This window comes from Syngnathus scovelli, chromosome 9 (genome assembly GCF_024217435.2).
Source record: "Syngnathus scovelli strain Florida chromosome 9, RoL_Ssco_1.2, whole genome shotgun sequence".
Lineage (NCBI taxonomy): Eukaryota > Metazoa > Chordata > Actinopteri > Syngnathiformes > Syngnathidae > Syngnathus > Syngnathus scovelli.
This window is the reverse complement of record NC_090855.1, coordinates 7,182,564-7,207,697: the sequence shown is the minus strand read 5'-3', so window position 1 is coordinate 7,207,697 and position 25,134 is coordinate 7,182,564. Positions and strand designations below refer to the sequence as shown.

Below are 25,134 nucleotides of genomic sequence, written 5' to 3'. Positions count from 1 at the left end.
TCTGTATCAATTGTCCCGAGGTGTGATTATCACTACGTGTCCTAGATTGACTGGTGGCAATGCAGGGTGTTCCCTACTTCTTGCCTGAAGCTAGCCGGTATAGACTCCATAATGAGGACAAGCAGTATAAAAATGAGGGACGGATGCATAAATCCTACCATGGTCGAAAAAAAAAAATCAAATACTATAGAGTAAAGAAAATGCACAAAAAGTTGTGTAAGCACCGTATTCTCAGTCTTCTAGTGGTCTTAATAATGAATGTGTGTATATACTATATAGTGTGTATATATATGTGTGTATATATATGTGTGTATGTATGTATGTATATATATATATATATATATATATATATATATATATATATATATATATATATATATATATATATATATATATAGTATATAAATACACACGCACGCGCGCACATACACACACATTACATATACATGTACATATACATATAGACATACACAAATGCATCATGTGTGGTAATAAACACTTCTGATAACCCGAACCACACTGCAGACAGGCTTTGGTAGCTATTCATTTACTCCCACCCCACCATCTGTAAAATTAAATGGCACTGCAGTGGTTTACCGGTAAAAGCTATGCAGGCTTCAGGCTTTGTAGTGCACTGGGCCCACTCTGCTCAGGCTCGAGGGACACATTGCCATCAAATCTGCCTGCTGGTGGTATGTTGGATTGATAGCGGCAGCTTAGGGTCATTGGATTACAGAGTTTTTATGATGCTCAACAATCAGCAGCTGTGCCACTGCTCTGAGGAAGGACCCGTTTGCACTATGGAGAATGGCAATGTTGTAACGTGAGGCAGTTAGTGGAAATTGAAAAGGAAAAAAGGTGCAAGAAGTTTGCATGCAGGCATCACGCAAATAAATAAAAGGTAATAAATAATATCTATATACGTATTTACTGATGGGGTACCAGTCTTAGCGTGTTACGTGAACTTAAGATGCAGAAATATCATTAATCAGAAAATGTTTTTGTTTTCTCTACAATGGACCTTCATTTATTGTGAGGCATACTGGTTGTATGGACCAACATCCTCTGAGCCAAATCATGGCATAATCATTAACTACAAAGGCAATTCGTGATTGATGAAGCTACAGCTATTAATGCTTCTTCAGGTTATGTGGCATTTGTTGGCATGTGGGAATTGGAAACACAAAATATCAAATTAATGCTGCAGATTTTAGAGATTCACAAATTCATGCAAGTGACAAACAGCACTGAAATGCTAACAGTAGAAAACGTGTAACATGAGCAGCAGCCTCTGGCACAAACCAACAGACTGAGAGTCACTTTCCTCATGTAAATGTCATCATTTTCCATCTTTTTCAAATGGCCTTGCACATTCAAATGCGAGTCTTGAGGGGGTTTTAGCAGTAATGTTTTTTTATACAAAGAACCACTGGTAAGCTTCTAAGTGAAGGGACCAGCTCTCACTGGCTATAGCTATCTCGCTTCGACAATGTACTCACAAATTAATTGTTTTCAATGAAGAATGTGTGATTTATAGTTAACTTGAGAGGAATTGTTTACAGAAAATAAAATTGTATTTTATACCTTTTGAAAGGTTTACAATATTTGACTTTACCAGAAAAGGGAAGAAAGTAGAACTAGTGGTAGTAGTGGGTAAAAACAGTGCAACAGCAGGATTCCTTGAACTACAATAAGAAAACTTGTTCCCAGATTGCCTGTCATGACACATGTCATGTGAGTTGTGTGTCATCACCAATTTTGTTCAGGGCATTCTACTTGTTCTTTCAAGACACACTCACAAGCACCATTTTACATGTGTGCATCCATATACATGCTCTGTGTGTGCATGCATGTTGCATGCATGGTAGGCAGATAAGATGGTTTCCTCACACACAGCCGTCCAGTGGTCTCAGCAGCCAGGTTAGTCTGCATCAGCCTCAGCAGTAGGCAAGACGATTGGAAAAAGCAGCAAGGCGAGGAAGAGGGGGAGGAGGAGGAGTGGGAGTAGTAAGCAGAGGAGGAGCTGAAGGAGGGAGACAGTAGAGGGCAGGACAGGAGTGGAGCAGGAAATGGATGAGGAGAGGGAGGAAGGGGATAATCATGGTAATCATGGAAATCTGACAGACAGCATGGAGATAACAATTCATTTAAAGTCAATGATGCATGTAAATTAGTGGATAATGAGTCTCATGATGATAGATTTAAGAATAGGGGCTGGGGTTATGCTTTTTTGTTGTATGCACATTCTTGCTTATACTTCTAGTTAACTGACAATACATCCATGCACTCAAGCAGCCGATAAGAAACACTACGTGTTGGAAATTTCAACACAGTGGTGTTTAAATTTCTAAATAATGGATATACTGTTTCTACTTTGTAGTTTTTCTTTTTTCTCAGGGGGTTCTGAAATGCATCTCCCGCGAAAAACGAGAGAGCTCTGCATGTAGGAATATAATATAAGTTGTTATCGTTAGTATGTCAATGGGAATTTACTTTCAGTTTGCATTAGTGTCAGCAAGGTTTTAAAAACAAATCACATCTTGTGTATAAATATCCAATATGTTTTAGTATTTTTGTTGTGTGTTTATACAAGAAATCACTTAAGCTTAATGCTTGCTACACAAGCAACATGGTATATTCAGATTACTTTCACAATGTTGGGAAGTTACAAATGCACCATGCCATTTTGCACGTTAATTGATGTTTTCCATTATCAAGAAAAGCCAAGATCGACATCTCAATTACATTTTGATTACGTGCCCAGCTCTAGCATGAATGTATCTATACCTTAAAAAACAAAAACGTTTAATAATCATGGTCCACATGGTATGAATGGATGAGCACATGAATGGCTAAATGTGAAGCTTTGTAAATTGCTTTGTCGACCATATTGTGTAGATAAATCGCTCTCCGTATACACTCCACTTACCATTTGCCATCAGTCTATAAGACCGTGCAAGGTTCATCCCCAGCACTGAAATGAGGAGATGCTATTTTTGCTTCTAATGTCACAGAAAAGAAGTAATTATAAAATGCAAATTGCAGTGTGCTATCAAGCATGTGGAAAACAACAGAGATACTCAACCGTACATTTTTCAAGTCGATGCCTACAATTCCTTACGAATAAATAAATAAAAATAACCACATGTTTTAGAAGAAAACAAAAGAAGAATATTAGTATCCTAAAGCACAAATGTATTTATTTATTTGCGGGATGGTTTATTTTCTTAGATAAGCTTCTTGCTGGTTAGCACTTTGATTTTCATTTTGTGGACTTTGCCTGACTATCAGCTCTAGCTTTCTATGTTGGTGGAAAATAAAAAGAGAGGAAAGGGGCAGAAGAAAATGGAGACTGTGGATGAAACCACCATGTTTTTCCATGATGGGGCATTTTTCAATCTTCCCAACAGGGGCCTCATTTATCAAGCATGGATATGCACAGAAGTGTCCGTAAAGCATGTGCACGAACATTATCACTCAAAATATGCAAATTCTCAATATAAATCAGGCGAGGACGTGCTTAAAGTTATGCACAGCTCTAACCATGCATTCACACAAAATCTTTTGGTAGTGAAAACTACAAATAGAACGGCTACACAGACATCACTAACAAGGCAAAATGAAACATGGGGCTTCCAAACACAGTTGGAGCCGTAGATCGATTGCAGCCACTTTTACTGAAAGCACCATTGCACAACGGATTTTGCTTTGTTAACACGAAATGGTTTCTTTTATTTTATTTTTTTTATCATGTTTTAATTTTGTCACCATACGTTATTATAGGAATGTCGGTCTTTGCTTGTGTTAGACAAATTGAGTTGCCTTCTATGTGAAATATGCCATATAAATAAGGCTGCATTTCCTTGCCTTGCCTTAAATAACCTTATGGCTTCTTTGGCGTAGCAGTGACTTGTTTGGACCCATTATAGCACTCTCGCACTCTGAGATTTGCCTTCAAATGTAAAGTGCATTATAAATAAAATCCATTATTATTATTGGTTTTATTTTTATCATTTTTGTTTTATCAGATCCATTAGGTCTTTTAGCGCATACTATACCAAGCAAAATAATTTTAATGATATATTATTATTTTCATGAAATGATTTGGATTGTGTTTCACAGTCCGTTTTGTTCTTACCCAGAGAAGATGTGGCTCTGACTCGAGCCTTGTCCACCTGGTCAGCACAACAGCTACTTTTAGGATCCATTGTTGAAAGGTATCTAAGAGGACCTCCAAACTTAGTGTAGAGCGACGTGGCCAGCAGCAAACATACACACCGGGACTGGTGGAGATGGGGGATGGATTGTTGTGCAACTCAAAAGCTATACTTTTATAGAAACTAGTGAATACAGAGGGACCAGCATTCACCGATGGTGGGAGAACAATCTGTTTGGCTAGTTGAGAGGAGTCTGAAACCCTGGAGAGGAAAAGGGTCTGCAGTAGAGATGAACCTTCACATTCTATGGAAGGTGCTTGAACTAATTCCAGAGAAGACTTTTCTGATCTCTACCTAAAGCCTAATTTCAAAAATCTTGTGAATGTATCTGTTTGTTGACAAGCTAGAGGACAGCCCTCCAGCCTCGTGGAAAACTTTGTACAAGTTGCTATGATCTACTTTGGAGGGTTTTGCATGATGCGACTGCAACACATTTTAAAATCTGTTGTTGCTGCTATTTTTAACAAATTATTCTGTGCTTTGTTTTAAAATGTGTTCCATATTTTGGTGAGTGTAGGTGCGAGTGTATTCGGAGATGTCCTTACTGTTCTTTCAAATATGTTTAACCTCTTTGGTGCCGTTTTGACCTGATTTGTTTATTTGAAGGGCCAAATACAAGGAGGAAGACAAAATAATCTGGTTGTCTTGGTAATACGGTAGCAATGTATGTATTTTAATTTAACTTTAGTTTTATCTAAGTTTTTTTCAGCACCCCGCGACCCTGAACAATTTACGAAGTATAGTAAATGGATGGACAGAGTATTATTCTAATGACACATCAATTTTCTATACCACTTATGTAGAAGGTCAAAGTGAGCTGGAGCTTATCCTGGTACACCTAGGAGTGGTCTTCAGTCAATAAAAGTGCATATATTGAGACACCTCATATTCACATTCATACATTTACAGAATAGGAAATCACTCATTATGATCCCATGCATCCAATATTTTCTTAACTGCTTGTCCTCTAGGTTGTGGGTATTATTATTATGATCATGAATATGAATATTGACAATTTCATAAGAGATCACCACTTCAGTATTCATTTACAGGTAACATTACCAGCTGTTCAGTGTAGAGCCTCGCCTCCAGACAAGAGACTATAGAACCAAGGATGAGTTGAATGTGGTCTCACTCTATTTTTGTAGGCGAGGGGAGATTCGAATACTTGAAAGATAGCCGGCTTGCAAATTAGGCAAAACAGGTGAATGCTCAGGGAGCTGTGTGGCTTTGTTAAGCACCACAAAATCAGGAAAACATCACTTTAATACACTGGAATGATATATTGACTAGTTTTTACAATTTAGAGATGAAAAGCAATGCCCAGTTAATATTAAAACAAATGACAATAGATCAAATTGTTTATTTTAGAGATAGTGTAGTTTTTGTTTTCAAAAATGTTATTTTTTATTGTGTAGTGCACAACAAAAAACTGACAACCCAATGCTACAACTGTGACACAGAGTCTAGAGGCCACCTTGTGAAGCACCTATATTGGAGGGACATCCTAAAATTATAATATTTGGATTTGATGAGGATTGTTTTTTGATCAAATCGAGCAAAAGAGAATGATACAACTATGTGATCCATCGATCTTCCTCCGTGACAATGAAACAACTGTACAGATGCAGAGAAACTTCTTAAGAGCTTATTGGTGATCTTATTCAATGAAGCTCAGCAATAGCTGGTGAAACATGAGCTCATTTTCATGTCTGTTATGCTAACAGTTTTTCTTGTCGTAATGAAACTTTGATCATGTTCAAAATTTGATGGTAATAAGAAAAACACGGCCATTAAAACTTTTCACGAACGTTTGACGAACATCTTTGCAACCTTTAACAAACGCTGACGACAGCATATGCTGCTAACATTTGCAAAGGAGATACCACTTTGAAAAACGTGATATTCCATCACTTACCATGATTTTTGTATTCACAGACCTCAAGTCTGGCTCAGAGATGTTTATTTATCTTTTTTTTTTTTTATCACAGAAAAATATTTTCTGGTCATACTTTTTCCCCTTATTTTTAATCCCTTTCAAAATTACAAGGTGGGATGGATCAAATGGTCAGATGCTGCCCACCCATTATTTACATGAACTACCATTACTACTTTTCATCCGACATTCAGCTAAATTTTCCTGAGAACAGGCTGTCTAAAAATGTTTTATTAATTAAGGAGCAGAGTAGTATGAGTGTATGCAGAGTGTATGCAATATTGCAGTTGGAAGATGAGTGGATAGAAGAATGGTGGAAGAGGATGTTTATGACTTTTAATGTGGTTCATCCAGTAAGAAAAGCTGAGTGCATGTTTTTGGTTTTAGCCTGTGGATTGAGTGTGTACTGCCAGCACCAATAGGTTTCATTCTATATGTTAAATATTTCTACAAACCCGAATTCCAATGAGGTTGGGAGGTTGTGCAAAATGTAAATTACAACAGAATACATTGATTTGCTCACTTTGCAAATGCTTATTGAATGTTGTTCAAATATATCATGATGTCACACAGTGGTTAACATGCACCTTGCCCAGCTCCTTAGAACATGTTGCAGGGATTAAATAGGAAATAGGTACATACTATATGAAATAGTTACATGATTTAAAATAGGTTGAAAAGAATTTTGAAATCATTGTATTCTATTTTCATTTACATATTGTCCTAACTCTGGAATTGGGGGTTGCATATGTGTGCTATATTATCTAAAGTGTGACAATCACTTTGTGGCAGTTTTATATTTTGCAAACATGTCTTGAGTGTATGTTGAGGTCATTTGTGATGGTGGTTAAAGTCTAGCTTGGATCCATGGTGACAGCAGAATTCCTCACGTTTCTTATCTCGTTGTCGCCATTGGGCCTAAGTGAATAAATGCAAAGAAACCAACCCTTATCTTCCTGCATATTATAGAGCACTGCTATGATCATGTGAGAAATAACAGATGGTCATGTGCTATGAATTTTAGTTTAATTAGCATTAATTTCATTCGTATATATTATATTTCAGCCATAAAATCTCATTCAAGGCACATTTGGTGAGAAAAGTAATTGTCTTACCTTTTCAAGTTCAGCGCTTTGTTTGGACTTGTAGAGAAACTCTCCCACTGCCACAAACACGGAGAGGACAAGTCCAGCAGCTAAGACAATGAAGATTCCGCCAATGTTCTGTACTCCAAGGGCACTGGCCTCCTTGCTTTCCTCTTCGGGGCAGCCGCTTCCGCGCCACCACTTCTCCTTCATCATGTGCAGCTTGCCTTCCTCTTGAAGCTGCAAGATGGCAATAGTGATCTTGTCTCTGTATGGAGACCCTGAAAAACCAGATGACTAGGTCAGACTGTGAACCAGACTGTGACCGCATCAACGTATATTTAGCATAGCAATCTCAGCTCTTATTTCAAACCCAAGGGTGAGGTAGATGCAAACTTGCTAGACGGATGTCACCATAACCCCAACAAAAGTTTGGCAGATCATAGCTTTGAGGTACTCGATTGCAAACTTGCTAGACTGGTGTCACCATAACTCTAACAAAATTTGAGCAGTTCTTGGCTTTTTCGGCCATGCTTCTCTTTCTAGCAGAATCTTATGCAATGTGATGCAAATATTAACTGCTACTTGGAACTGTTCAGAATTATTTCCACTTTGTCCAAGGCCTCACGTTCTGAAGAAAAAAGTTTCCATTGGTCGATGCTGCCGCAACCAATCAATAGACCTTTTGTCCATATGTCTATGTATGGCATTCTTTTGTTGATGAAAAGGGTTCTATTTACATCAACCTTGGTTTTATTGTACCATAACAAAATCTCCCATGTGAAAAAAAATGTTGGTCCTATGAAAGCAATGTTATACTTTCTAAACCCACGCATTTATATTATTCCCGTTAGATAAGGTTTAATTTACCTCTCCGTCCATCCATCTATCCACCGAGACCCACTTTACAAAAAAACTGAAATAAATCAACCCCAACACCTTACTCTGAATTACCCTGTCTTGTAAGAGTCCTGGAATCCCTCATCGGTAATAATTCTTTTCATAAAATGATGTGTGCAATTCTCAGCGGAACAGTTTCTGACCTAAATATCACCACTACTGCAAAAGGGGTTGTGCGCAACCAACTTTCGCAATCCACAAAACAACTGGCAGAACCCTATGGCAGGAGATGGGGGATTAAGCACCTGCAGAAAAATGAACTTTGCTGTATTGTTGTTTAGTTTGTCTCATATGACCTTCTTGTATGATTGAAAATGAGGAGCTTGCCATCAATGATCTTTCAGGATCTAATTTAAGGTTTGAATTAAGCAATAGTGCCCGAGAACCCAATCGCTAAATTGATCTGACAATGGAGGTCTTGAATACATGGTCGACATTCATTTCTTTCTTGAATACATTATTGTACTTTCATGTAAAATTTACGGTCACATTAGTAGAAGAGAAGATATCTTTTTATAACACGTCATCATCATCACTACACACAGATGATAAAAAAAATCTAACCACTGACCACACCAAAATAATACAATTATACCTCAATTATACATGTTATAGCTGTTGTACCAAACTGGTTTCAACATGAGCTCTTTCTTTGTTAATGAGGCAAAAATGTGCCTTGAGATTCTTCCTTCTGTCTGTGTGCCGTTTTTGAGAGTAGATAAACCACGCTTCTGTTTTCCAACGTGCCTGTTTCCTGCATCTCCTGCCCTTTCTATACTATCTAAACCTACTGCAGGTATAGGAGTCCACCAGTCTCTCTCTGTCATGTGATAAGAACCAATTGCCCACTGAAATGTCCAATTAAACAATGCTGGAGAAGCCTCGCGATAAAAAAAAAAAAAAAAAAAAAAAAGAAAATCCTGCCAGACAGATTCTTGTAATGCAGTGCAGCAAACTGGACATAAGGTGTGCTACAAAGGCTGGTGTTACAAGATGCATTTCAAACCCCTCCAATTAAATTGCCCTCCGCAGCCATTGAACTTTGTTCTGTCTGCCTTTAAATAAAAATCCAGTTTCAGGTTGTCAAGCACAAAGAGCAGAATGAGTGATGATGAGACCAATGAGACCCGATTTGCTAGGGCGACTTATCACTGGTGGATTTATGAGTATGACCCGGACACCAAACACCAGAGCCTTCATTGGAAGAGACAGACGTCTCAAAGACCGAGGAAAGTCAGACACTTGTCCTATTTCATCATGTTGATTGAGTGCTTAAATGTGTGGGGGATCACCCACTCAGATCTCACCACAGGGCCAAACATTCAACCAGCACGGGGCTCCGAAGAGATCCTGTGGAAAGGGTTAACGTTGTGGGAGGACAACTTGTGGCTGCTTGCAACAAGTTGTTGCTGTTTTGAAGAAGTGATTTTTCATATGAGCTCCATATTTACCTAATATTAAAAAAATTATTATAATTTATTAATATAAATTTATTATAATGGGTAAATTTATCTAATTTACCTATTATTTGCTATATATTGGAAAGAAAATGCTTGTAGTGTCACTTCTTTTGTCTGATACGTATTCATCAAATCATTAACCTATCAGGTATTTTTTTAACATTTTGAGTGCTGGTGCCTCGATTCAAACTTATGACTATGATCTGACTGGCAGTCTACACAGGCATAAAGAAAAACATTTCTAGCAAGCATATTTAGACATCGCGACACTACCGTATTTATTATGTGCATTAAACCCCACCTTTTTCGAAACACACTTGTGGAAAGTCAGGATCACGCAGCTGGGAGGTAAAATCCATTAGACAAGTGAGGAAGTTGTCAAGGGAACTGGCAGCTGAGCTCTACTAAGGCCCAGCTACTAATGCAGCTTGACACCAACGCTGTCAATGAGATATGTGCTAAATGGCCAGTCTATATAGGAATACAGTCTGCAGATGGTAAAGGCTACTAAAAGGGTAGGATTAGCAATTTAAATACCTTGTTCTTTCTCCATGTAAACGAGACACCAGGGAGTATTGATGCTCGCACCCTCCCTTCCACATCACACATGCTGGCCGTACAGAAACTGTTCGCAGCAGCATTCGTTCACTTTGCTGACATTCCTCTCACTCGCATAAGCTTTCTTTCAATGACACACAAGTGACACATCAATTTGATGGGTTATTGTGTTTTGTTACTCTTTGGTGAAGCAGGCGAGGTCCTGCTGGAAATGGCGTCGCAGGCTACCAATAATTCACAAGTGACATGTTGAAGAGATTTGAGTTGTGATTTAGAAGGGCCTTTGGCCTTTCACTTGATCTTAGTGGTTTTATCTGAGGAGATATGTATTTCTAGGGTATTATGATCCTGTCAGGGTCACCCAAGGCAGTAAGGTCCTACATTAGGAACCAGACAAAGCACAGCTCAAAAACCTCCTCTACCTTTGGTAAGCGTTTACCCTCCCCCAGAGGAGGCTTATCGCCATGTCTCCTTTTATATTTCAACCATAATTTATTTTTGAAAACCACAGACACGAAATGAAGTTCACCAAGAAAGGACTGTACAGTGTGTGCACAATTGTAAACCATGCAAAGGAAGCATAGGTCATCTTTGTCTTTTGTCAAACATTACACTGCATTCTGTGCAACACAGAAAACGACAGCCGCATAATAGCATCAGTGGCTATGTTAACATAGACTCATTTCTTCAAATTATAAAAAATTTAGTCAGCAAAGCAGTGTACATACCCATTGGAGTGCCAACCCCATAGGCTTGTGAGTCAATAAGGCCGCCGATCTGGGTGAGGTTACAGTTACGTTGTGTGGCAAATTCAATGCTTGTCGACTCCATGAGGAAAGCATAATCTGAGGTGAGAACTCTGTGAATGCCTTCGTCAACATTCTTCACCATCACAGTATGCCTTCGACTGCTCATGAATTCCCACATTTTGTCATAAGTGGAGATCTTGGTTTTCTGTGAGAAGACACAATTACACTGTGAAAATATAGCCCAAAATATTTATTAAGATATAAACTATATCTATTCATCACTTTAGATTAGGCAATAATTTGTAATAAATAAATAAATAAATAAAAACACTTGGGACAGAACTGACATTGATATTGTAAAAGCGCTATAAAGAGAGCTCATGTTCAGTGTCATAAAATATGTAGATTCTGGATAGGAATTATGATAACGGTTTTTAACTGGTCATTGTATTTCATGAATTTTGTTGTGCTCCCAGCATTTGCCTTTAGTGGCACCATCTTGAACAAAAGCAGTGAGCTTCAAATTGTATACGTGCTATCACACAGAATGAATACGTACAAGGGAATACCACTTTCTTGAGCAGCAGGTTTGAAGCCATTTGAAACCTAATTAAGTCACATCTTCAAGGTCCCACCCGCCATTATGGTGTGTAATGACTTTTTGTGGCTGGTCGATATTTTAGATCAACTGGGTGATTTGTGGAATGCCTATCAGAATCTTTTGGAGTCACCCTTGACAAATCAGGAGATTGAGCATGCAAGCTTCTGACTGCTGATAAGAAGAAAGCTGTGGCTATGAATACATGGACAGACAGATAATTCCTGTATTGCAAAAGAGGCAGACAGAAAAGGTGCATCGCCACATATGTACACCCAAACACTACAACAGATTTGCAATATTGGAAAAGGAAAGAGAAAGATTAAGATAACCTAGCTCCAAAAATACATTGTAATTCTATAGAATACTAGTAATTCTTAGACAAATTGAATCGAATTTGAAGTATTAATTATCAATTGATCAGATTCAAAACTTGGTCATAATTAAATCTCCACGCAGGACCATTAGTCCTATCCAAGTTTTCCAACCGGTTCAACAGTGTTAAAACGTAAATCATTTCGTACTTAAATAAGAGCTGTTTGTGATTAGAACTGATTAAGTTCAGTTTTTTTGCGGAGTGCATTGAACACATAGTCAGACTGCACGGTATGTACACTGTTTCTAAGTGTTCATCTCCCTTCATAATGGTTTGTGTGACAGTAAAATATGCTTTTGGAGACTTCAGGTTGCCAAATTGACCACAACACGAGACATTGCCACCTGCAGTATTTGGTTTAGGTTTTATATTCATTTTAGTTTTTACTGCTTTAAGAACACTTTCGCAGCAATCTTAGTGAAAAGAGTTTGAGAAGGGTAAATGGTTTGTTAACAATGAGACACCAGTTTTTAAACGTAGTTTGACATGGCTGCTCAGAGGGGTTTAGGAAGTTCGCCTGAGTGAGGTAAGCATTTGATTATTTGCTATAACTCAGATCAGATTTCACAAAGGTTTGGCAGAATCCAAATGTTATTGAGTCAAGACAGCTAGTTGGATCGTTATTTTATTTTTATGCCATGTGTGAGATTCTGTCTTGGTAATTGAATTATTCCAAGGTGATTTTAAGAGCATATATAGTGGAAGCATCATTTGTTCGGTTTATAAGCATACATCCTTGGGAAGTGAATGAGAGTGATTGTGGTTTAGGGCATTCAGCATATATAGATGTGTGGAGCTTTGATTTGTGTGCAATGGCACACACTTGTCCTTGTCGTCAAGATTCTGTTTGCTGCTTGTCAAAATGTTTTGCATATTTTTCAAAGGACCTTAATCAAAAGAATCCAGAGAGTGGAGGGAGCTCGTGCGTGGTTTTTGGCTGCAGAAATAACATCTTTTTTAAATTGTTTTATACAGACCTCTCTCATGGCCCTGTTGTACAGACACGGTACAGGGAAGTCGCTAAATGGCTATAATAGAAATGCAGTCACATTTGAGCCTTGAATACTCAAACGGCATAAGAGTTGACTGTCAGAGCTGCAGATAAGATTTAGAACCAATTTTGTAAATGGGTTTATTCTTGTACCCACTGAGGCGGATGTTTTACGTAATGTGAAATAAAATTTAAATGATAATAGCTAGGAATATTAATAGTAAGGAACATACAACTACATGAATGTGGCACAAAGTGAGATGTTATAAATGTTTACTGCAATGGATAATTTCTTCTTGCAGGCTTTTTTAAATGTACATGTTAATTCAATCCTAACCATTTATTTTTCATTGTGATTTTCAATGCATATAGCATATTATTTATGTGCAACCGTGGTACACTGGTTAGCCCGTCCGCCTCACAGTTCAGAGGTGCAGAGTTCAATTTCGACTCTTGAATTATTCCAAGTGTGTACTGTGTGGGGTTTGCACGTTCTTCCCGTGCCAGCGTGGGTTTCCTCTGGGTACTCCAGTTTCCTCCCACATTCCAAAAACAGGCCGGTTGACCTCTCCAAATTGTCCGTGATTGTGAGTGTGAATGGTTGTTCGTCTACATGTGCCTTGCAATTGGCTTGGCGACCAGTTAAGGGTGTACCACGCCTACCGTTTAGAAAATGAATGAATGAATGACTATAAATATCATTTTGTTACTCATGCAAAACGATCTGCATTCATAGACTAAACATTTGGAGACATGGCCAAGAAGAGGGTTTCTGTTTCACAGCGTAACCAGCATCTCCCAATTATACCCACGAGAGTAAAAATCCAACCCACCCTTTAACAAGATATGATTTTATTAGCTAACAACCAAGTGTCTATAGCAGTGGGTGTTTGCTATTAAATTATTCAGTGTTGTTGTGGAAGAGGTCCACAGGGAGTTCTACTCGGGAGACGAGTGAAACGCTTCTATGCTTCCCAGGCAGACATTTACATAATTAGCCACCATTATACTATTTTTCCAGCACGAGTCAGTAATTACCTAAACAGCAAGTATTTTGTAAATGTTATTCCGAGATGTGACTTGTGATCTCTGTGCATATTATTTAGGAATACAGCCACTACGCTAACCATCATTATAACTGTGTTTTTAACAACGTGATAAGTACAGTACATTAAGAGCTGTTATCCTCTGCATTTGTCAGGCTTCATTAATATTCACCTGATTTCTACATCTAACATGAATAAATAATTCAATGTTTATTTGAAATTGTTTCGTTACTGTACTGATTATTATTGATTTATTCTATTTAATTTCAATATTTATCTTTATCAGTTTCAATATATGTTTATGTGCCAAACTGAAATGCTATCCAAATATATTTGCCAGCCACAAAGATGGCCAAATCACACCCAAGTTATAATAATAATAATAATAATAACAATAATAATAATTGTTGCCAATTCAGGCACATGTCAAAGTGTTGTATTAAGACACATGTACACATTTATGTATATCATTTTGTTAAACTTTGGCAAACTTTGAAAACATCTTTACATCCTTGAATTTTAATAAGTGATGTAAAATAGACTGTTTAGAAACTTTTATTCCTGCAGGATATAAGTACATATACTGTATATTATGGATATCACTGACCTTGAAGAAAGTCATCGTCGCGCCATCTTCTACCACTCCATACTCTATCTTGGTCTGCTTGGCCAGGTCATCAGCGGAGTCAATAGGCGACTCCATCCTCTCCACAGTGAGGAAGGCTGCAAGGTTTGCCGTGTAGGAGGAAATGATGATGAGAGTAAAAAACCACCAGATGCCTCCGACAATTCTGGTGGAGAGGGCTTTCGGCATGAGCTCAGATCCTGAGTGAGAGGAGCAAAGGAAGGTCATGAGACCGAGATGAGCTGTTGATGAGAGAGAGGGCCAGCATCCTGGATAGCGGAGACCAGGCTGGGCCTATGCACCTGCCACTAGGCTCATATTCCAACAAAGATACACGACACATTTTACTTGTACGGTGCACCAGGTAGTCATCTCAAAATTATCTTTTTGTTGAGACGCAGAGGTGGCTCAATATTAAACCAAACTGTGATTTCTATTTGTATGTACAGTATGCATCATAGTTTGCTATTTTAATTGATTGGCCACCAAAACCATGTATACCATCTTTTAGGCAAAATCCTTGCATTTTCTTGTTAAACATACAAGTCTACCGTATGCGTGGGAGTAAAGTTGCTCGTTTGAAAAGAGAAAAGGAGCCTGAGTACTATATAATCTGTTTTACCCAAGCAACCTAAGAAATTGAAAACTGGGATTTCAGACAGTCATTCATGCCTGATAAAGAGCCATAAAGAGGGGATTAAGAACTGTGTGCGCCACTCCCTCTGTAAGAAACTCAATCTGCATTCAGGGAGGAAAATGCAGTGCTAACCCACTGCTATAGAACTGGGAAAATAACCTTTTATTCAATCGGATTAAAATGTAAAGTTTAGTTAACTATAGCTATATTGGTATATCAAAAAAATCGACATGAACAGGATGTTGTATACTATGTGGCGGTGAACCAAAATGATTGCAAACCACACGTATGTGGCTGCCATTTCTACAACTGATGATTGAATTGTTTTATTTATAACACATTAATTTTATTTGATAATTAATGTTATTGTAAGACCAGGGGGTAAGACCTGAGTAGCGCAACTCTCCAAGATATTTACAGAAAAAGCTAAAGGTTCCTTTTGTGATCCCTTCCTTTCAAATAATCAAAAAGAAAAAAGAAAGACAGAAAGCGAGAAACAGCATTTTTAATTATAATTATATCAGCCGTCGTATGGGTTGCAATCATTTTGGGTCAGCCTGTATTTGTAATAATCATAATCTCATCAGTAAACTGATTGCGGTGGGAATTATTTTAACTAATGTAACTAGAGAACAAGGGAACAACATTTCAAATGCGGGAGGACAAGATGATTAATATTAGGGGGAATAATTGAAGGTCCAGCATGCATTTCCAAATGATGCATGGAATAATCGCTAATACACTTGGCCTGATTTACTAAAGGTTTGCCTTTGTAAAAACTGGCAATTTAACAACTGGGTCCACCAATTTTATGTCCAAATGTGCCGAGCAGTTTCTTTTGCAAGGGAAAAAAAAAAAGCATCAGACCTACCTAGAGTGTAAATCCCTCTTTTAAATACCGCAGCCTCCACACACATATGCACCTGTTGCTTACAGCGCATGTCGTCTATTATTGCGATTGAATATGCACATTTATCACCTGCTATTTGGAACCTTAGAAAAAAATTACAATCATAGTAGGTCATGTGCAACATGCCCGCCAACTGTGCATGCAATCTGTTGAGTGACAACCAATTTTTTGCCTGCTATTTGGGATCGTTATAAATCAGGCCAATGCGTATTAAATCAGGTTAAAAAAAAACATTTCACAATTCAATATATTTGTGATGTCCAGCTAAAGGATGTTTGTTCCTTTAAAATTCAACATTTTATTATACAGAGCAGTCTTACCATTCTGCAGTAACTGGCACAGAAAAAAAAAAAAAAAGACGATCCATGAGATTTGTTGAGCCTGGTTGGGGCTGACTGTCATGTACCCAAGGTAACGTCATGACCAAGAAGCACTTCCCACAATTTTCTGGGGGTGGTGCAAGCCACCGGGCAGGGGAGCCTCTCTACATTGTTATCCAGCCTAGTGCTAAACAGACGTTGTCTTGTCCTTGAATCTAATCGAGCAGCCTTCGGGCCAGTTGCCACATCTTCTCAACCAGCTGAATCATATTGGCTACACAAAAACAGTATATAGTGGATATAAAAAGTCTACACATCCCTGTTTAAATATATGTACTATATAAAGTCCACTCCAAAAATATTGGAACATCAAGGCCAATTCCTTTGGAGGTTTTTTGTACACTGACGACATTTAGGTTTCAGATCGGAGAAACTATATTCAACAAGAAAAAGAGCATCTGAACTTTATTCTCGGTGTATCAGAGGCATTTTAAATGGTGGCAGGGGTGTGCTGACTCCCATTTAAAATGAGTTTGAATGTGACTGGGTAATTGTGAACATGGTTACAAGATGGTGATGCACACTCGTTAAAGCTAATTATCTCAGTTATTAATTTGTGCTTTCCCAGGGTCGTGATATGATTTATTTTCGAATGAGTTGTGCAGGTTGAAATTTCCATTCATAATGAAAAAAAAAAAGATTTATATTGATCACATTGTACAATTTTAACAGGGGTTTTATACACTCTTGATATCCATAGTGTGATATGCATCTAATGGCTAATTTGACTTTTTTAAGTGCTTCTATAGGAGGTGTTGTCTCATTGATGCCATGTTTTAATGGTGCCACCTAAAAGGACAGATTTTTTTCCTAGTCAATTTGTATGGTATACCATAAAGTCAACATTTTAGGCAAATCATTTAAAACACTTGCACGTTATACACACATTGGTTATTTTAATGAAACTAGTTACTTCAAATAATCATAATTTTGTATTTTAGATAATCCACACCTGATCACTGTGGTCCAAGTTCAATATGTAAATCATGAACTGTAATTCACCATTTAACGTAAGATACTGTTTCTGCAACTACTGTATATATAGTTAGAGATTTTGTCATAACTTTTTCTTGTTGCATGATCTATAGATAAACGTTATGTGCAACTTCATTCAAAGGAAAATAATACATATCTGTACATAACTCAATATCATTTGAAATAGAAACCAACATGTCATAGCTACTAAATAAGTATGTGCTTCATTCTTATAACAGAACCAAAGGCAAGCATTAAGATCATGTAATGCAGGCCATGTAGCCCATACTCATATCTGTGTCTTAAGCATAGAAAAAAAATCCTCATTTAAAAATCCATCTTTTTTTTTTTCTCTGCAACTCATCCTCATGAGGGTCACGAGTGAGCTGTAGCTTATTGAGCTGAGCTTAGCTGGTTGATTCGAGTGAAGAGGAACTTGTATCTCCTGACTGTGAGGCCAACATGCTGAACACTACATTACCATGCTGCCTCATTAAGTCGTTTTCTTACATGCATCTTCCGTGTTTTATGGTCATAACATTCAACATTTAAGTATTAACAGTGGCACCTTACACATTTTAAAGTTGTCAACTAGGTGAGAAGATATGGTACAAACTGGGAGAGTATCAAACAGGCAGGGTGAGTCACCTCAATTAACCTTACTCATTATGGGTGTACTTACCTGTTCAGATTATCTGAATAAATTAAGGGCAGGGAGACACAGAACATGCAGAATAATCATTTATATTATGAAAAAAAAACATAGCATGTTCCGACCCATCACCAGTGAACTGTCTAACTACATGCACAGAGGCCCCCATGCATGGTCATGGGCCTGAGACAAGTGACCCCCAGCAAAAAGTGGGAACTGTGCTAGGAAAAAGGGGCAGGCAAAGGCGTCTACCTTGCTGCATGAGAGCTCCAACTCCGAACCAGAAACTATTTAGCAGGGTGAAATTGTTTTCCACTACATCCGAGTCAGGGTTGCAAGGGTGAGGGTTATACCACTCGTAGGGACTAAACCTGTGAATATTGACAAAGAACACACACAGATTTAATGTAGTTGCATAAAGACAAATTTGAAAAAGGTTTTAAGGTCATCATACCTACGGAAGACGAGAAAAGACAAAACAATTAGTCACTTTCAGTGATGAATCCCTGCATAAATATTTTGATGTCATAACTTGACTTCACTTAAAGACTTGACAAATATCTGATTGCAAGGCTACTGTTATGTTGAATAAATCAAATGCATTTTATGCAAATTGCTTTGAGATTTGAGAAGAACAGTGTGCGCAAATAACTCAATTGGTAAATCTTTCTAAAAACTGCACATCTCCATCCTAATAAAATGTAAAATTGGTAGCAGGTTTGAATTGATACTCTTCATATGAGCAGGCTCATGTCAGAGCCAAGTCTAACTCTAACAAGTTTCTAACTAATTTAATGATTGGGTTCAGAAAATAAATGTATCGTCATACTGGAAGAATATTAATAACCTGCAGCTCTAACTGTTCATTCACATTATTCCAACTTTGGCCTTTGTGGTTTCACCACTTGACACGGTCCGCAAGCAGATAAATTTCTCATTAATTCATGCTGAATAAAAGTGACACTACATTAGCAAAGGTTGATTGGTTTACAATTAAATATACTAACCAAGTCTGACTTGTTCTGGGGAGTGAAAGTCTAAGCTAGACTCTAGCAGCTTAACAGACGTGGATTAGATAAATCACATTTTTATGCATGGCGTATACTTGTCTCACTCCGGGCCTTTTACTTAGCATTTTAATTCAAATTAAACATTCTGCAATTGAATCCATAAAACAAGAACATGCAGGTTTGCATTCATGAAACTATATTACCCGAACGATAACCCATCATGGTGTGCAAATGGTGTTTGCTGAGCTTTCTTTTCACCCCGCAACACTCACAGTCATTGACGACTCGAATGGAGTTCAATGTTCTCTGAATGTCTAGATGATTTCTACGTTCCTTAGTTTTAGTTAAATCTGCTCAATTTGCAGAAGATTTGCTTCCTTGTCAATCTGCAGAACCAAACTGACATGATCTGAACTGCGCCCACTTGTTATGTGACCCAATTCCTCACGCAAATGTCAGCATGCTTTCTCCTCATCATGTTGCAAACAGACAATTACCTCATGGCATGACAATGGATGAGTAAAGTTGTCATCTGCATCATGCATAGGCTGGACTAAGAATGGACGGTTTTGCTGTTGCTATTGTAGGTTTTATCCCCCCAAAAGTGTTCAAACCAATGTCATTTATAGGAAGCAACAAAGCTAGACCCTTCTTTCGTTGTGACACTGTTTATCTACTCTGTTGTCATTTCAATTAAACTGTCCTTGCATTATCTTAGGTCATCTGCTGCGCAGTAAAAGATATTTTGTGCAAGGTCAGATAAGCAAGGATGGAAAGAAATGAGTTGCAATATGTGAGGAATGTCCATCTTTTATCTTTTCATGGGGGCAGGGTCATCTCGCAGAAATGTCAAGGTAGATGAATCATCATTGTTAATAAAAAAAAAAAAAATCCTGTTGCTTTGTCACAAGACAAGGTGTCTCAATGTGAGTGTGACCACAATTTTGCAATGTATTGCATTGTATTGATTTTATTTATATATTTTATTTTGTAACATATTTGAAACGCACATTAGTGGTAGGATTGAAATTTAGTTTTGCCATTCCTCTCAATAATTTGACACATTGATTAACTTTGATCAACACATTGTGTTGCTGCGACTAACTAGAAGGTGCTCACTAGTACAGTGTAGAAAATAAATCAAATTGTTGGGTGTTGATCGTGTCCACCAAATATGAAATCCTTCCATTTCTACAGTACTTGTCTTTATTGTGATCATGGGAGCGCTGGGACTTGATCCTTCAATCACATCAATAACGGTACAAACCGAGGCTGTTTCTCAATATGAAGAATGCAGAGTACAGTACTACTGTGAACTCATCAAGCATGGTCTTTACGGGAACCTACATGAAAACGTGCTTCTTAGGAACACGAGTCTCTTTGTAAATAGCAAATGCTAATGGTTAACTTTCCCACTGTGCAGTACGAAATGTAGCTTTAGATATTTTTCTACTCAAGTCTTCACAAGTACACAACCGATGCACCCTTGGTTTAAGCTTGCTGACTTGGACAACATTCCTCGTGTTCTTGTTTCATTCGTACTTTTAATTATTTTTATTTCCTCATCACGTTTTTTTGATCATAGGGTATCTGACTTTCATTCAATAAATGTTCTAAGGCTGTCATCTGCATGCAACTGCCCATCATTCATTTGTGTATGAGTAAAAAAGGCTTATGGAGAGAGGAGTATATGCATGCACTTACCAAAATGCTTACTTATTGTGGTACAATATAAAGTAGTTGCATATTCTGTGCCAACTTAGATGACAGTTGCTGCCTTATTTTTTTGTGTAATCATAATGCCAGTAACATCAGAAAAAAAAAATACGTGTTAACATTAAAACCGTAGAGACATGACTGGAAGTGAGCCAATGTCTACTCAAAGTTTTAGGGTTAACAGTTTTCTTTTACTCACAGCCTACAACCCCCCCCCCCCACCTCCCAAAAATGGTGCAAATACGGAACTACTATGTTACTGTCTGTGTTCGTAATCCACTAAGTATTCCCAGTTCCCACCCGGAATTTTTTTTTAACATTTTGTAGATATGTGAAGATTCTAAAAAAGAAACACTAGTACAGTAGATGAGTGTCAGTTTCTTTGTACCGCGACACTTCCACCAAAATCAAATTTAAAATGTAATGCTAATATAATAAGACTCACTTTAAATAATACATCTTTACCACTGTTTTACTCTAATTTATCTACGTTACTTAATTGACATTGTGGTGAGTGGTGTAAATCATTGTGGATGTAGTTAATTGACCAATGGCATATTCTGGTTAAGATAACATTGGGCCACATCAATGAATGTAAATTGAAAACACAAATTTGAATTGAAAGACACCTTGTTGCTCGCCTTGTTACAATGATACTCCCTGGGTTCCCATTGCCGAAATCAAGTATGATGAGCTACAAGACTAATGCTCTGATTAGTACCTGTCTCCAATGTCATTGCTCCATTATTTTTGGGGTCACGAAGCGCATTTTCTGGCTCCTTTTGTTTTTACATGTTTGATGCAAAGAAAGAAAGAAAGACAGTAAATGCTGGGAAATATGAGGGAAAGGTTGGGAGAAGTACAACATCCCACAAACATTCAATACTTTCCTGTCACTCTCTGACACATACACACAACCCTAATATATATGTACCAGCTCAGTGTAAGCTTTTTGCTTCTCTGTTTGTCTGGTTGCATGAGTTTGTCTTCTTCCTGCCACCATTGTGTACAGAAACGGGCCATCTTGCAACCTCACTTAGTGCCAATATTCAACATTTTTGAAAGAGAATTTATTTTCCGATTATATTGTGATCGTTAAGTTGAGTTAAACACACAACGTGACAATGATGTAGCATCTGAGTTTGTATGCATGACCATCAGTTTGTCAATTCGTGGATGCTCCACCAATTCAGCATGCTCAGGAAATTGCCTCTGTAATTACTGAGAGTAGCCTGTTAAGTCATAAATGTACTGTTGAGTGGTAGCATTGAAGCAAGATTTATGTGTGATCGCTGGTAGTGACATGTTACCTGGCTATGACAAACAGCACACAACTGACACCCAAGTAAGCCAGCAGAATATACATCCAGATATCAGGCGAGAGGGGGTTGAGGAAGGAGAAGACCCCTGGGTTGGTCCCATTTGGCTTGCGGTAGAGTATACTTATACCCAATGTCATGAAGGGCTTGGAGAAGTCAATAACCTTCTCACGCACGTATGTGATGGCAAGAGGCGCCACTGCCAGATCAGCTCTCTGTCAATAAACAGAAAAAGGAAGAAGGATAGGCCATATGTTAAGGGCACGGGAAATGTTTAGAGGCAATCAAATTAAGAAAACAGGATCTTTACATTGTCCACGTTTTTTTTTTTTTTTTTTTTTTTTTTTTTTTTAAAGCACTCTGCATGCTGGAAATTTAAAGCCCCCATTTCACCAGTCATTAAAGCTGCAGAATGCATTTTCATTTCACCTCAATTCAAGGGTAAGGATGGTTTGGTAAAATAAATAGACTCTATAGCATTAGAGTAAAATAATTATTTACCGGTAGATTATCGGCAGTACTCAACAGTAAACACCAAATACATTGAGTCAAGATCATTACTTTACAATAGCAATTATTAGATGTTAATGCAATGTTATTAAAGTAACTTTCTGTACTGCAGTAATTTTACTATAAAATAGTAATTTCATAAATATTTTGACACTGCACTGTCTTGTAATAAGTCAATTAGTGTTTTCAGACACCTTTGATGTTGCTATTATTAGAAAATAAAGAACAAAGCTTTTTTTTTTTACTTCTCAGATGTAGTAGGGGTGCCTCGCAAGCAGAAATTCTTTTTATATAAGTGGATGAGTTGGCAAAGAGACGTTCCCTGGGTTCCATTTGGGGCTGTTTGCTTTGTTCCTTTTGGTGATTTAGGCTGATGTTTTTCTTTGTTTAGTGTTGCCTAATGTGTCATTCGGTTCACCTTTGTCAGTCCCTCTTGTTTGCTCCTTGTTTTGTCAAGCAATAAGCTCCTTCTTACATCCATCTCACCTACTATTAGTACCTGAGTATATAGTCCTCCTTTTTCAAAAATTTGGGTTGCCCTTTGTGTCATGTGCTCATGCTACCCTGAAGTTTGTCTCCTGAGTTTTTGTACTAGCATTTTGGGGAAGCACTTTTTAGTTTTCATGCCTGAATTCACCATTTATTTTTGTTTTGCTTTTTTGGATCATAAAGCTTCGATACTACAGCTACTGTGACACACACACACACATATGTACACCAGGGTAGCTATTGATCAAGGGCAGAAGTCCAAGTTAAGAAGTACTTGACACCTATTGGGTGTTACTTCTAATGGGTCAGATATTGACTGTGCAGTGGCCGCTATTTTTCTATCTATGCAATTTATCCTAACTGGGATGTTGTTTGGAGCAATTACCGGTCACTGCGAGCAGATTGTGTATGTTTTAATAGGGCCTACAGGGTAAACAACTCATGGCATGATCTATGCTCTCTTTGCAGCACTTTCCTCTCAAATATATACAGTAGGTACCAGTTACCTTTATTTCCCCGGTCTCTTCTGACAATTCATGTCGGAAGTGTGCTGATTCTCGGAGCAGCTCAACTAAAATCTGACTTGTTTGGTTAATATTAGCATTCCCATTGAATGAAGAGTAGTTTGTTTTAAAGTTATATATCAACATTTACACTTTGGTGCTAGACGAAACACATTCACAGTTTGTCAGATGTCTGGCATGAGTGAAAAGTGCTCTAAGTTTTTACCATTAAAATACAGTATGTCTACTTTGGATTGAAAGAAGAGATTAAAGAGGTGAAACTTGTACTTGTATAGTGAAAACAAGTAATCTCTCTTGAGGACAATAATTTCAATAATTCATCATACTGTACAATTCAAATAAACTGTCAGTGGTTTTAAATTGAGTGGCCGGCTATCTTAATATATTAATAAATCTAACGCCACTCTTCACAGTGGTGCATGTCAGTGACTGAGCACAAGGGACTCTTGTTTCATGGTCTGACTTGATCGGGAACAGATTTATATGCTCCACACTAAAGTGAAAACCTACACAACAATACTTTTTCAATAACATTCTATAACCAACAATCTTTTTTGTTAAATTGTATAACGTACTGTAGGTTGGTAGCTACTGAAAATAAATAAGACATACATGGTCCATTAATTCCTTAACCATGCCATTCCACAGGCCTGTGTTTTCTTCCTGGGCACCATATTTTCCATCTTCCACTAAGCGGATTTCATAGGTGAAGCCCAAGATGTTGGCGAGCTCTCTTAGCAGGTCAATGCAGTAGCCCTCAAAGCGGTCATTCCCATAAAGAGGCTTATCAGACTTCTTGAACATCACATATGGCTCCTCCTGTGAAATATGGGCGAAAGGACAAGGATAACTGACATTTTAATTCATTTAAATCGGGAAAACTGATTTGATACACAAGTAAATTGAATTACAACAAACTTGTAAGCTAAGATGCCACTACTGTGTATTGTGTGTATTGAAGTGGCTCAATCTGACGATACCTCCCTCAAGACAGTTTTTGTGTAAATGGAGGCTGAATGGTCTTTATTACACACTGTGTAATCTCGATTACATAAGGTTTCACCACATTACAGTAGTGATTTCTAAAGTACATAAAATGTTGACGGGCCAAGATCTTAACAGTAATTACATCATGTTTTATAGTACATAATCCCTGTGAACATGAGGAGAAGCTGCATGAAAGTACGCATCAATCAAATGTAACAAACCCAATTATTGTCAGCCCTCCCTGATTTCCTCGGTGTTCACAACCCATCAAACACCTCCCCATGACTCGATCCTGATATGGCAATTACTTCCACAAAGTTGTTAATAGTGGCAATCCAATCACTTCACAGCATGCTCACAAGGGAAGAAGGCCTGTGATAAAAATGACAACACACAACTGACTTGCGTTTGCTATTTTTACTCTTGCCTAGCAAATAACAAAAAGCTGCTTAAAAACTCTATTTATATACAAATACCCACTCCT

At 37.8% G+C, this 25,134-nt stretch overlaps 1 protein-coding gene and 1 long non-coding RNA gene across 3 annotated transcripts in view; one reads left to right on the top strand and one right to left on the bottom strand.

Moving 5' to 3' along the window:
• grik2 (glutamate receptor, ionotropic, kainate 2) overlaps window positions 1-25,134 on the bottom strand; it is a 92,809-nt gene that overhangs the window by 5,123 nt on the left and 62,552 nt on the right. The window contains exons 11-17 of one of the 2 annotated variants that reach the window (XM_049729899.1): window positions 24,276-24,482; window positions 22,132-22,355; window positions 18,348-18,466; window positions 14,524-14,741; window positions 10,885-11,110; window positions 7,269-7,519; window positions 7,044-7,071 (exon numbers count right to left, since the gene is read on the bottom strand). In XM_049729899.1, the coding sequence (XP_049585856.1) occupies window positions 7,044-7,071; window positions 7,269-7,519; window positions 10,885-11,110; window positions 14,524-14,741; window positions 18,348-18,466; window positions 22,132-22,355; window positions 24,276-24,482 (1,273 nt within the window). The remainder of the gene's footprint in view (window positions 1-7,043; window positions 7,072-7,268; window positions 7,520-10,884; window positions 11,111-14,523; window positions 14,742-18,347; window positions 18,467-22,131; window positions 22,356-24,275; window positions 24,483-25,134) is intronic. The other variant, XM_049729900.1, reaches the window with a different exon arrangement.
• The window catches only part of LOC125974943 (uncharacterized), an 84,651-nt gene that overhangs the window by 37,335 nt on the left and 22,182 nt on the right, over window positions 1-25,134 (top strand). The window lies entirely within an intron of this gene.